This window comes from Botrytis porri (assembly GCF_014898465.1).
Source record: "Botrytis porri strain MUCL 3234 chromosome Unknown BPOR_015, whole genome shotgun sequence".
NCBI classification, from domain to species: Eukaryota; Fungi; Ascomycota; class Leotiomycetes; order Helotiales; family Sclerotiniaceae; genus Botrytis; species Botrytis porri.
In genome coordinates, this window is record NW_024066089.1 from 788,807 (window position 1) to 802,391 (window position 13,585).

General features: G+C 36.8%; 1 protein-coding gene across 1 annotated transcript; it reads left to right on the forward strand.

The window, feature by feature from the left end:
* Nucleotides 1-1,413: 1,413 nt before the first annotated feature.
* On the forward strand, nt 1,414-6,645 carry EAF01_010018 (uncharacterized protein; the record flags this gene model as incomplete). Its single annotated transcript, XM_038918274.1, has 13 exons — nt 1,414-1,555; nt 1,658-1,678; nt 1,742-1,749; nt 1,820-1,831; nt 1,915-1,952; nt 2,007-2,038; nt 2,104-2,223; nt 2,280-2,341; nt 2,404-3,263; nt 3,333-4,216; nt 5,120-5,544; nt 5,601-6,473; nt 6,532-6,645. The coding sequence occupies 13 exons, from the start codon at nt 1,414-1,416 to the stop codon at nt 6,643-6,645; spliced, it is 3,591 nt and encodes a 1,196-aa protein (XP_038766244.1).
* Nucleotides 6,646-13,585: the final 6,940 nt, after the last annotated feature.

The following is a 13,585-nucleotide window of genomic DNA, read 5'->3' on the forward strand; positions in this document are numbered from 1 at the left end:
TCCGAGAGTTTGAGGTTTGGATGATGGGTGAGTAAGTGATGGGTGAGTGATGGGTGAGTGATGGGTGAGTGATGGGTGAGTGATTGATAGGTGACGGGTGAGTGATTGATAGGTGACGGGTGATGGATTGATGGAATGATGGACAGATGGGTTGATGGGTTGATGGGTTAGAATCTGGGCTATAAAATTATAATATATCAACGTTTAGATGCAACATCGTAAAACAGTCATTGTAAATCCAAATAGTCTGCCTCCACGGCAGTGGCCCTCGGAGAGCCAGCGGAGCGTCACTCAATTGGATTGCTTGGAAGTGTTTTAGCTTTCTCTATTTACCTACTTAGACATTGTGATTTACGGTCGGTTGGTCAATTCCATACAGGAGTGAAAGTTAAAGTGATAATGGTGGGGTTAATCTGTGAATCTGTGTGCTCTGTCTAAAAGTAAATAACAGTATGTTCATTAGCTACCTGGTACTCGGACAAATCCAAGAAGTATCCAAAAGTATCAAAACATGAATGAGTGGTCGCCGAGTGAAGCAAAGCAAATACAGGAGATTCGTGTTGCTTTGGTGTTTCTTGTGTGATCAGAGCCTCTCCATCCACCGAAGTATGCACCGAACCCTCCACTGATGTATCGGTGCTCCATTCTCCAAGACGCTTGAATAGAGATCAATCAATACATTCTGGCCAAGAGATTTATTGGGTTTGATGACTTAACCAAGAAATCCCAAGAAATCCACAGGTGTGAGACTTAAATAAACCTTGTCAGATATCCTTCCTGCCCCTCACCATATTGCACAAGCCTCAAGATCACCAAAATAAAACTCGGGTCTATTCACTCCTCTACTGCCTACTGGAGAAGATAGAAAAGAGATTCAAAAAGTCGACATTCCCCTTGCTTGTTATCCTTTCGTCTTGTTCTTCTCCCACTTCTTCCTTCTCATACTTCCTTGACGGAGTATATCTATCTCACCCCCCCCTCGCCCCCCCCTCTCTCACGAAGACATTCGATTATCTTTTCCCCTCCAAAAGCATATTATACCCCCAATTGATTTCGCTGTACCGTGTACGCGTTTTTATTAATTTACCAAATCTTATTACCTACGATTACCTACTACTATTACTACTACTACTCAACTCTACCTAGGTACATTGAGATTGATCGATTGATATTAGTAGCTCTTTTTATTGAAAGCTTTCCACACAGCTTTCCTACCACCCACCACCCACCCAACTTTAACCCACCAGTGACCCCTCCATCTCCATTAACCTTACCAAGACTTTAAAACGCTACTTATCCATCCTTGAGCCGAACCGAAACCGAAAGCCCCTCCGTCCGTTGTGATAAATCCAAACGAGCAAAGAAAGCTCAACAAACATACATCACCATCCAAATCTTCTCCCAATTCCAATCATGGCTCACCACGATGAGAAAGGTCCTCATGGAGATGGAGCTTACAGTGAAGTTTTTGAGGAGGGTTCCGATATCAAACACCCACATACCGTTCATCGCATCAGAGCCAACTCCTCTATCATGCAACTGAAGAAGATTCTTGGTGAGCAATCAATCTATCATTCCATCTACTTACGATCATGAATCTGCCAAGATGTCAAAGTTTCTGCAGTATATGCTAATCGATATCTCTTGTAATCTCCAGTTGCCAATCGTGGAGAAATTCGTAAGTTTCCCCCAATCAATCAATGAATTGTTGTGTGATGTGACTCAAGCTAACATTGTGTAGCTATTCGTGTATGTTGTCGTCCAATTACTACAACCTGATAACTGCAGAACGTGCTGACCCGATCTTTCTGTTATTCAGATTTTCCGCACTGTAAGTTTATTTGTTTTATTCTCTAGAGATTTCCCATATCATCATTTCTTACATGCATCAAACTGACTCGTCTCTTTTTCTAGGCCCACGAGCTTTCTCTGCAAACAGTCGCAGTCTTCAGGTAACGCCTTGGCGATAATCTTACAGATGGATATCGGACTGACCGAGTTGATAGTTATGAGGACCGTCTCAGTATGCACAGGCAGAGTGAGTACAAATCTACAAATCAAAAGTATACACGGTGAAGAGAGGCTGATTATCTTGTGTTACAGAGGCCGATGAAGCATATGTTATTGGAAAGCGGGGTCAATATACACCAGTCGGTGCTTACTTGGCAGGAGATGAAATCATCAAGATTGCTCTCGAACATGGCGTTCAAATGATTCATCCCGGTATGAGATTTCGGATCTATCACAATTTTCCTAGACATGGTCTAATTTTTCATTAGGTTATGGTTTCCTTTCTGAGAATGCCGAGTTTGCACGAAACGTTGAGAAGGCTGGACTTATCGTAAGTGGAATCTTCGTCGTCTTCAACATGTGAGGATCATAGCTCATGAGATCCTTGTATAGTTCGTTGGTCCTTCACCAACCGTTATCCATTCCCTCGGAGACAAGGTATCTGCCAGAGAGATCGCTATCAAGGCCGGTGTACCAGTTGTTCCAGGTACCGAAGGAGCTGTCGAAAAATTCGAGGATGTAAAGAAATTCACCGATGAATATGGTTTCCCAATCATCATCAAGGCAGCATATGGAGGTGGTGGACGCGGTATGCGTGTCGTCCGACAACAATCAGAACTCGAAGATTCTTTCAACCGTGCCACATCCGAAGCCAAGTCGGCGTTTGGTAATGGAACCGTGTTCGTTGAAAGATTCCTTGACAAACCAAAGCACATTGAGGTACAACTTTTGGGAGACAACCACGGAAACATTGTCCACTTGTACGAACGTGATTGTTCCGTACAACGTAGACATCAAAAGGTGGTAGAAATCGCACCAGCTAAGGATCTTCCTCAAGAAGTTAGAGATAACCTCTTGGCTGATGCTGTCAGACTTGCCAAGTCGGTCAACTACCGTAATGCAGGAACTGCTGAATTCTTGGTTGATCAACAAAACCGTTACTACTTTATCGAAATCAACCCACGTATTCAAGTCGAACATACCATTACCGAGGAGATCACTGGAATTGATATCATTGCAGCACAAATCCAAATCGCTGCAGGTGCAACACTCGCTCAATTGGGTCTTACACAAGATCGCATTTCCACCAGAGGTTTTGCTATTCAATGTCGTATCACCACAGAAGATCCTTCCCAAGGATTCTCACCAGATACCGGAAAGATTGAAGTGTACCGTTCGGCTGGTGGTAATGGAGTTCGTCTTGATGGTGGTAATGGATTCGCTGGCGCAGTCATTACTCCTCATTATGATAGGTTCGTATTCCGTTCTCTCATTCTTCCCAAGAATCTATTATTGTTGAACGATGACTAACTTCCTTTTAGTATGTTGGTCAAATGTACTTGTCACGGATCAACTTATGAAATCGCTCGAAGAAAGGTCCTTCGTGCTTTGATCGAATTCCGTATCCGTGGTGTCAAGACTAACATTCCTTTCTTGGCTACTTTACTCACTCACCCTACCTTTATTGATGGTAACTGCTGGACCACATTCATCGACGATACCCCTGAACTGTTCGATTTGGTCGGTAGTCAAAACCGTGCTCAAAAATTGTTGGCATACCTAGGTGATGTTGCCGTAAATGGAAGTAGCATCAAAGGTCAAATGGGAGAACCAAAATTCAAGGGTGAAATTATCATGCCAGAACTCTTTGATGAGAGTGGAAACAAGATTGATACCTCTGTGCCATGCAAAAAGGGATGGAGAAACATTCTTGTCGAGGAAGGTCCTGAAGCATTCGCTAAGGCTGTCAGAGCAAACAAAGGGTGTCTTCTCATGGACACAACGTGGCGTGATGCTCATCAATCTCTTCTTGCTACACGTGTTCGAACAGTGGATCTTTTGAACATTGCAAAGGAGACTAGTCACGCTTACAGCAACTTGTACAGTTTGGAATGTTGGGGTGGAGCTACTTTCGATGTTGCCATGCGTTTCCTTTATGAAGATCCATGGGACAGACTCAGAAAGATGAGAAAGCTTGTTCCAAATATTCCATTCCAAATGTTGTTGCGTGGAGCCAACGGTGTTGCTTACTCTTCATTGCCTGATAATGCTATCTATCACTTCTGTGAGCAAGCAAAGAAACATGGCGTTGATATTTTCAGAGTCTTTGATGCTTTGAACGATATTGATCAGCTTGAGGTTGGTATCAAGGCTGTACACAAGGCTGGTGGTGTTGTTGAGGGTACAATTTGCTACAGTGGTACGAGTTCAATGATCCATTCCGATAAACTTGTCATATACTAACCTTTTCTTTAGGTGATAGTACGTACTTTTCTACGTCCAACTTCGTTTGGATGTTTCTTACCCCTATTTTTTGTTTTGTTCTTTCCGCTCCTTCCTAATTCTCCCCACTCCTACTCTTACTTCAGAACTTCAGACCCTGTGTCAATTTGTCTATCACGAATGGATCTTTGAAAAGATCTACCAGAGGGGTGAATTCTTCCTCTTGGAATCTTTTCAATTGTTCATGTCATTTTGAACATTGAAAACATTTATGGGAGTGAACAAACTCCGTTCTAGCCCGCCTTTTCATTGATTCTTCACATTCTAGACACTGAAAAGCTTCATGAAGTCATAGAGCTTTCCCTTTCATCTTCCCAACGAGCAATCTTTCAATTGTCCAAACACAATTCAGAAATTGAAAAGCTTGTTGGAAGAGTAACATCTTCCCCATTCCCCACTTGCCACTGGAGCGATATTCTACCTCCGAAGCAGCATTTCAAATGTCAAAAACATTTCGGACATTGGAAAGCTCGTTGGAAGAGCAAAGCCCTTCCTTGCGTTTCTAATTTCAAGCCGTTGTTTCAATTGTTGATAACAATTCGGACATCGAAAAGCTTTGCGAGAGGAGACAATGCCCTTTTATTTTCCCCTTGCCATTGAAGCAACAAATCCCCATGAACATATATATTTTCCAATTGTCAAAAGTTATTCAGACATTTAAAAGCTTGTTGGGGGAGCAATGGCTTTCGCTTGTTTTTCTCCCCCGGAACGGTTTTTCAATTGTTGATAACAATTTGGACGTTGAAAAGCTTGTTGGGACAACATTCTCATCTCTTTCTTTTTAAAGCATTTCACGAGACCAATTGCTAACTTACTTGTGCTTTAGTGTTGAACCCAGCCAAGAAGTATAACTTGGAATACTACTTGTCTTTGGCTGAGAAGCTGGTCGCCCTTAAAATTCACATCTTGGGTGTTAAGGATATGGCTGGTGTTCTTAGACCAAGAGCTGCTACATTGTTGATTGGAGCTCTCCGCAAGAAGTATCCCGATCTTCCAATCCACGTTCACACTCACGACTCTGCCGGAACGGGTGTTGCATCTATGGTTGCTTGCGCTCAAGCAGGTGCTGATGCTGTCGACACCGCTACTGATAGTATGTCTGGTATGACATCTCAACCAAGCGTTGGTGCTGTTCTTGCTTCATTGGAAGGATCGGATCTTGACCCAGGTTTGAATGTTCACCATGTTCGAGCTATTGATGGTTATTGGTCCCAACTTCGTCTCATGTACTCACCTTTTGAGGCCGGCTTAGTAAGTGCATTTCGATATTTGTCTCCTACCATTCACTCTTACTGACTTTACTTTAGCATGGACCTGACCCGGATGTGTATGAACATGAGATACCCGGTGGTCAATTGACCAACATGATGTTTCAAGCATCTCAACTTGGTCTTGGTGCTCAATGGGCCGAGACAAAGAAAGCTTACGAGCAAGCCAATGACTTACTTGGTGATATTGTCAAGGTCACTCCAACATCTAAGGTTGTTGGTGATTTGGCACAATTCATGGTTTCCAACAAGCTCGACTTCGATGCCGTTCAAGCTAGAGCTGGTGAATTGGATTTCCCAGGTTCCGTTTTGGAATTCTTTGAAGGTTTGATGGGTCAACCATACGGTGGATTCCCTGAACCATTGAGAACCAATGCTCTCCGTGGCCGACGCAAGCTTGATAAGCGCCCTGGTCTTACTCTTGAACCACTCGATTTGGGTCAAATCAAGAAAGATATCCATGCCAAATGGGGCAGTGTCACTGAGTGCGATGTTTCAAGTTATGCCATGTACCCTAAGGTCTATGATGAGTACAGAAAGTTCGTTCAAAAGTACGGTGATTTGAGTGTTCTTCCAACTAGATATTTCCTCTCAAGACCAGAAATTGGTGAGGAATTCCATGTTGAGTTGGAGAAGGGTAAGGTTTTGATCTTGAAGCTTCTTGCTGTTGGTCCATTGTCAGATACCACCGGACAGAGAGAAGTCTTCTACGAGATGAACGGAGAAGTTCGACAAGTCACAATTGATGACAACAAGGCAGCTGTTGAGAACACCAGCCGACCAAAGGCCGATCCAGGAGATTCCAGCCAAGTTGGAGCTCCTATGTCAGGTGTTGTTGTTGAATTGAGAGTTAAGGATGGTGGTGAAGTCAAGAAGGGTGATCCACTTGCTGTCTTGAGTGCCATGAAGATGGTAAGTCTACTCTTTCTCGATTTAAGTGCAATGAATAATATACTAATTATGGATATAGGAAATGGTTATCTCTGCACCACATGCTGGTAAGGTCAGCAGTATGCAAATCAAGGAGGGAGATTCAGTTGGAGGTTCTGATCTCATCTGTAAAATTGTCAAGGCAGGAGAGTAAATAGCATATCTCAATGCGAATGCAAGTTTTGGAGCGGTTATTATGAAATCAGATGTTGGTGGAATTGATGGGATGAATGGATTATGATTGACGGGTTTAAAGGCCATCGCTTGGTGGGATAATGAGCTGTGCCTACTTTTTACAGAATTATGAATAAGGTTTTATCAAATTTTGATGATTTTTGTGTCCTCATGACTTATTAACATGATGTGAAAATCGAGAGCCAATGATATGGTTTTGCCCCTCGTATTCAGACCCCGAAATCATCACCAATAGAGAAGATAAAATATCCGCTTACTTTTTGATTAAATTGAATCTCCACTGACACCTTTTCTTCCAAAGCTTCTAGAAATAGATTTATTGGTTCTGAGGCTCAAACCCATGTTAATGAATGAGGTCAGCTACACATATATGAATTTTTCTTCCCAGGGGTTTCAAGGGTATTTTGAGAGGGATTAGGGATTAAGGATTATGGTTCGTGGTGAGATGTGCAACAAATGGATTTTTGAGGTAAGAAAGTTAGAGGGGGGGAGGGGAGGGATGTGATTGGGAGGGGGAGAGTGAAGGGGAGAGGGGGTCGATGGGTGGATGGAGGAGGGGGGGACAGAAGAGAAGGGGGTAGGGGGAGGAGTTGGTGTGTGTGTGTGTGTGTGTGTGTGTGTGTAAATGTAAATGTAAATGTAAATGTAGATGTAGATGTAAATGTAAATGTAAATGTAGATGTAGATGTAGATGTAGATGTAGATGTAGATGTAGATGTAGATGTAGATGTAGATGTAGATGTAGATGTAAATATAAGTGAGTGTCTGTGTGTGTATATTATTTTGTATTTTGTATTCTGTTATTAGGGGATAGGAAGGATGAGATAAGATAGAGTAGGATGATGAAGATAGATAGATGTATCATATTATATATTATAACTAGTTATTAATATAATTTGGGGATTGAGGGATTTGAAGGTTTGAGGGTTTAAGAGGGTTTTGATTATCAGATTGGATTTGAGGATTTTAAAGCATTTTAATTCTTGAAAGAGTTTTAAAGAATCGAAAGAGTTTTAATGTTAAGGTTAAGTTAGATACCTTACTTTCTAACTATTCCTTTTTTAGACTACCTTTAAAATATATATTATATAATATTGAAATATTAATAACTCGATAACTATTCTATATTAAAATAATCGCTTAAAGATAACATGGTTTAACACTAAGTGTACTATATCACTGAATACACCACTTTTACCTCAATTTATACTTTCAACCTTATATTATTCAATAATAATTGAATTAATTAATTAAAACTATTAAAAATTTAATAATCTATCTTTCTATATTTACTACAACATTAATTAAAAGATACTTTCCTATTAGAATTCCCTCCTTTTTAATACTTGTTATATTAAATCTGAATATAATCTGAATATCAATCTTTTATTAAGATAATATATCAAGAGTCTCTTATTCAATAAGCATTCCTCCTTAATATAATTAAGTTTTTTTTGTATATCAACACTTGCTTAATACTTCATTTACTATTTGAAGTATATAAATCTTTATATTTAAAAGTGTGTTTTTATAAGCTAATCTCTTTATACCCTTAGCTAGAACTAATATAATCTCAAATATAAATGTAAGGGAGCTTACTTGATGATAAGTTATTCGAAATTTAATTAATATTGATTGAGAAAGAGCTTCAGTTGGGTTGCAAGGGGTTTGAGAGATCTATTGATTTAGATCGAAAGAGGGGGGAATAGATATACGAATTTGAATATTTAATTTCGAGAGTATAGCTTTAGGATTAAATAGGATTAAACTTGTTTTTCGAAATCTTGATTTTATATTCTGAAAGGTGATTAATTCCTTATATATAATTTTAAAAGTTATAAAGAATTCAATCTTTGAAATATAATTGATATGTATCTTAATAAATCTATTAATTTGATTATTATATAAATATTTTAGATTACTAAAACAGTTAATATTAAGTGATTGAATTAAATGATTTGAATATAATAATAAATATAAATATATAATATCATTCTCTTTATAATATATTTGAAAAGCTATTGATTTATAGTTTTTATATCTATTTAATATTAATATTCAATATTTGCTCTTTTTTCGATTTTTAATATACTTATCGAAGTATTTCAATTATTCTAAATCTATTTCATTATTTGTTTATTTATTAGATATAGATTTAATAGCTTATTCTATAGGAAGATTTGTTTCGGTATACTAATTAAAAAGATGAACTTATTCTTGAATTACTAGAAATAAGGGAATAATTCCATTCTCTTCATTTCTATATATTATTATTATAGCCTATTCTCGATTGTTTGGTTGTACTGTTTTGCTTTTACTATTTCGTTTAATATTAGTTATTATTATTACTGCATATATAATCCCTATTATAAAGCCTGTTTTATTGAAACTGTAGAAATATTTATTCAAAATGCTGTATTTTGCTTGTATATTTGTAATTAATTAAAACCACTTTTTAAAAAGTTTAGGATTTTTATAAAAAGCTTTTTGAAAGTTATAAACATAATTAAAATGTATCTTTAACTTAATTTAATGCTTTACAAATCAATATACTCAAAGCTTTTCAATACATTTCGCATTCTTCAATTCGAAAATATCATTCGCTATATCTTCTATATTTTTTAATTTAAATAAAAATCCTTTTAAATCTATATCAAATATATATTAAACAATCACCTTTTCTTTTAATTTTATAATTTTATAATTATTCACTCGAATTTCTATATAGAAAAGTAAGCCTTTCATTCTATAAAGAAGTATTATATATATTATATTATATAACTTAATAATTTTACAAATATTAAGCTTTTTATCTTTTTAAATAGCTTTAATAATTAAGAGTATTTGAGCTTCTTTTCTTATTGATTATATAATAAATAATTGATAAATCGTATGTTGAAATTGGAGAGTATAAATTGAGATAAAAGTAGTATATTCGGTAATATAGTATACTCGGTGTTAAATCACATTATACTTTCATTATTATTATTAATACTTTCATATCAATTCTGTTACAGGAGCTGCCTCTAGAATCATATAAAAATGTCTAGAGATCTCTCGAAATAATTTAAACTAAACTTCAAATAGAAATTCAATAAGATTATAATTAATTACAATTCTTATAATTATAATAATAAAATTAATGATTATTCTTAAGCATAAAGCTCTATATTATAATGAAACCCATTCCCTTATATAAATCTTTGTTTTACTTAAACAACTAGGATAATTGGTTGCTTCTAGAACACTGTTGTTCCTAAGCTATTCATCACAGGACACTAATCTCATGACTCTTAATGTTCTAGTTTATTCTTTTGTCCTAAGGCTAATCCCCTAGGAAATTACTAATTCTAGTGAAGCCTTCTTGTTTACTATATTCTGTCTTTTTCAGGACCTATTATCCTAAGAATTATATTCTAGGTTTCTAAGATATCCTATAACTAATACTATATACATACCTAAGGCTTTCCTTGAGTACCTAATGTCCCCCAATTACTACAACTAAATCACTAAGGCCTATAATACTATTATAGCCTATAAGTCAGTGATTCTACAGCCTGTTACTAATCCGTTATAACAAATTCCCGATCTCTCGTTTGAATTTATATATCTCTAATATTATTACGATTATATACTAGAGTATATTAATAGAGATTAAATAATTAGAATTAAAAAGCTAAAAGGAAATCCCTAAAGAAGCTATATAAATAGATGTATTAATACCTTATTAGTTTTAATTCTTAAATTAAATTTATTTTCCTTTTATAAGTTTTATCTATTATAATTATTTGTCTTGAAAATATAGTAAAAGATGTCTTCGTAGTTGTTATTAATAGTTTGTTTGGCCTGTAATCTTCGCTTTAGAATTTGTAAAAATATAAATAAATATAGATTAGAATAATAATACCTTAAATATTATAATAAGCTAAGTTCTCAGCGATTATTAAATCTAATACTCATACGAATTCTTTTAATTGAAGCAAAATAATAGAAGTATAATAGAGTATATATACTATTTTATATACTCCTACTAAAATATATATAGATAAGGAAGATTAAGATCGAATTTTATATAAAGTTTAAAGGCTTATAATGAAAGTGTTCGACTTGACTACTTAGTTAGCGATATTTATGTTACGGGAGCTGCCTCTAGGGTCACGTGGAAGTGTCTAGAGTTCTCTCGAGGTGGTTTAGATTAGACTTCAAATAGGAATTCAATAAGGTTATAACTAATTGTAATTCTCGTAATTATAATAATGAAACTAATAATTGTTCTTAAGTATAAAGCTCTATATATAAAGAAACCCTTTTCTTTATATAAACTTTCACACTCTATTGTCCTATCAATCCCATTCACTAAGAGTAATAAGAGTGATAGGATCCCATTAATTTTATTAATAATAATCAATAGGACTAATAGGACGATCCATTATATAACACTAGTCCCATGAGTCTTATCGTCCTGTCTTATTTCCTGTCCTAGGGCTAATCCCTTAGGAGCTTACTAATCCTAGCAAGATCTCTTTTACTTACTATGCCCTATATTGCTTATTCTTCCTAGGACCCTATTATCCTAGAAACCACGTCCTATAATTCAGTATATTCTATAACTAATACTATATACATGCCTGAGGCGTCCTTAGGTGCCTAGTATCCCTCGGTATACTGCAGTTGAATCACCGAGGCCTATAATACCATTATAGCCTATAAGTTGGTGATTCTACAGCCTGTTACTTGATCCATCGTAACAATTTAGTAGACATAACTATATAAACGAATATATATCACTCTATAGATTTTTCTGACCGAGATAAAGTTGATGCAAAGGCTTGAAAGCTTAAAGGAGGGGTGAATATCCGATATAGTATTGTGATATAGTATTGTTGAGATGTGAATAAAAATCATATTTTATTGGGATTGATGGGGTTCGTCGTTATACTCACGCGTTTTATTCAACAAGGCGATGGTCTCATGTCAGGCACGCAAACCCTCACATCTATTCTGCCCGCCATATGCTACATTTTTTTCAGCCACTTTTGTTGTCAAGCCACATGAAGCACGATTAAGAATCTTCCATTTATCAAACTCTCTCGAGATATAATTTTAATTCGACCAAGTATCTACTTAGGTAAAGGGAGTACAGTGCTCAGCATAAGCTCACCACCTTCCATATCTTGTACCTCCAACTATCTATCTAGGTATGTAATATTATATCAATATTCTTCTGCATTCTGCTTACTTAGTACTCACTCTGTAGGTATCTCATACATATCAAGACAGAGATTGGTGTACCGGTTGTATGTAGATATCTATGTACTTTGTAGGTGTTTGGGTTATTTAGGGGGAGGGGATTTAATTAGAGAGGGAGGGAGAGGGAGGGTTGAATTTATGGTAGATGGGTTGTAGCTAGGGTTGGTGATTGAAAGCTGATAATTGATGATTGATACATGTTAGTGAGGTTGAGAGAGAGAGATGGGTGTATAACCTTAGGTAGGTAGGTAGGTAGGTAGGTAGGTATATAGCGAGTGCAATGAGGAGGAAAGTGTGTTATGTTATCAATCTTAGGATGAGAATGAGCAGTCAGATAGACAAACGATATACTCTATAATTCTAGAACTCCAATAACATTTTACGAAGAACGGGAGAGTGTGTGCCACTGTGTGGAGAACAAAGCAGAGGACCGAGTGACTAACTGACTGAATGAATGACTAGGTTCGTAGGTTACTAAGTTTATGGTTCGTGGATAGATGTGCAACAAATTGGTAAAATATCCGGCTGATAAATACGAGTACCTAGCTAGGTAGGTGGGTAGGTGTTTATTTTTGGGAGGGGGGCGGATTCGTATTGGGATCGTGATTGTGATGATTATGGATATTACGAATACCACTTAAGGTTATGGAAAAGGAGAGGAGGAAGAGGAGGGAGAGGAGGGAGAGGAGGAAGAGATGGATAGATAGATGAATACGGATTGGTTAGGAAAGGTATGGGATTGTACTGGTAGAGAGTAACATTTTGATGACATGATGTTGTTAGTAATACTAGGTAAGTTACTAGCCAGAGGTTAAGGGCGGGTGAGTAAGTGAGTGAGTGAGTGGAGAGTTGATCAAATCTGATTCGAATAAATGCATACTTTGAATCCCATTCTGGTTCATCCCGAGTCGGTGGTTGGTTTAGACGTGCAACAAATGAACGATATGATGAAGAAAGAGGTGTAAAAAGGGGTTGTCTATACCGGTACACGGTACGGTGTAGAGATGTGGAGTGGAGTAGAGTGGATTAAATACAATTTCTTAGCTGGGCTCGCTAGGCTGCTAGCACCGTATTCGAAGACTGTGCATCGTGCACAGAAGGTTGGAGAATCAAGAGATTGGCTTGAGATGTGCAACAAAGAGGTGAGGGAAATGAGATTTGGGAAGGGAGGGAATAGAGAGGTTTCCTTGGCTGAGAGGCGTGCAACAAATTGGTGGTTGGTTAAGGGGTGAGTGGTAGGTGCTGGTGATATGTGGAGATGATGGGCATCCTTTCTTCACCTCCTTTTGATGAGAGACGAGGGATGAGGATGGAGGGATGGGAATGTGTTTTTATTGGATTTGAGATGTGCAACAAAAGATTTTGGGTCTACTTTGTGAGTTTGGGGTTTGATGCTGGGTAGATGGGTGGTGGATGGTTGGTATAAATCATAATTCTTCATTATTATTATCATTATTATTATCAATATTATTATTATTATTATTATTATTATTATTATTATTATTATTATTATTATTATTATTATTATTATTATTATTATTATTATTATTATACTCCCCAAAATATGTAAATATAAATGTGAATATACATTAACAACTACCTAGATAACTTACAGTAACCCGTACACACATACTCTACTACCAACTACA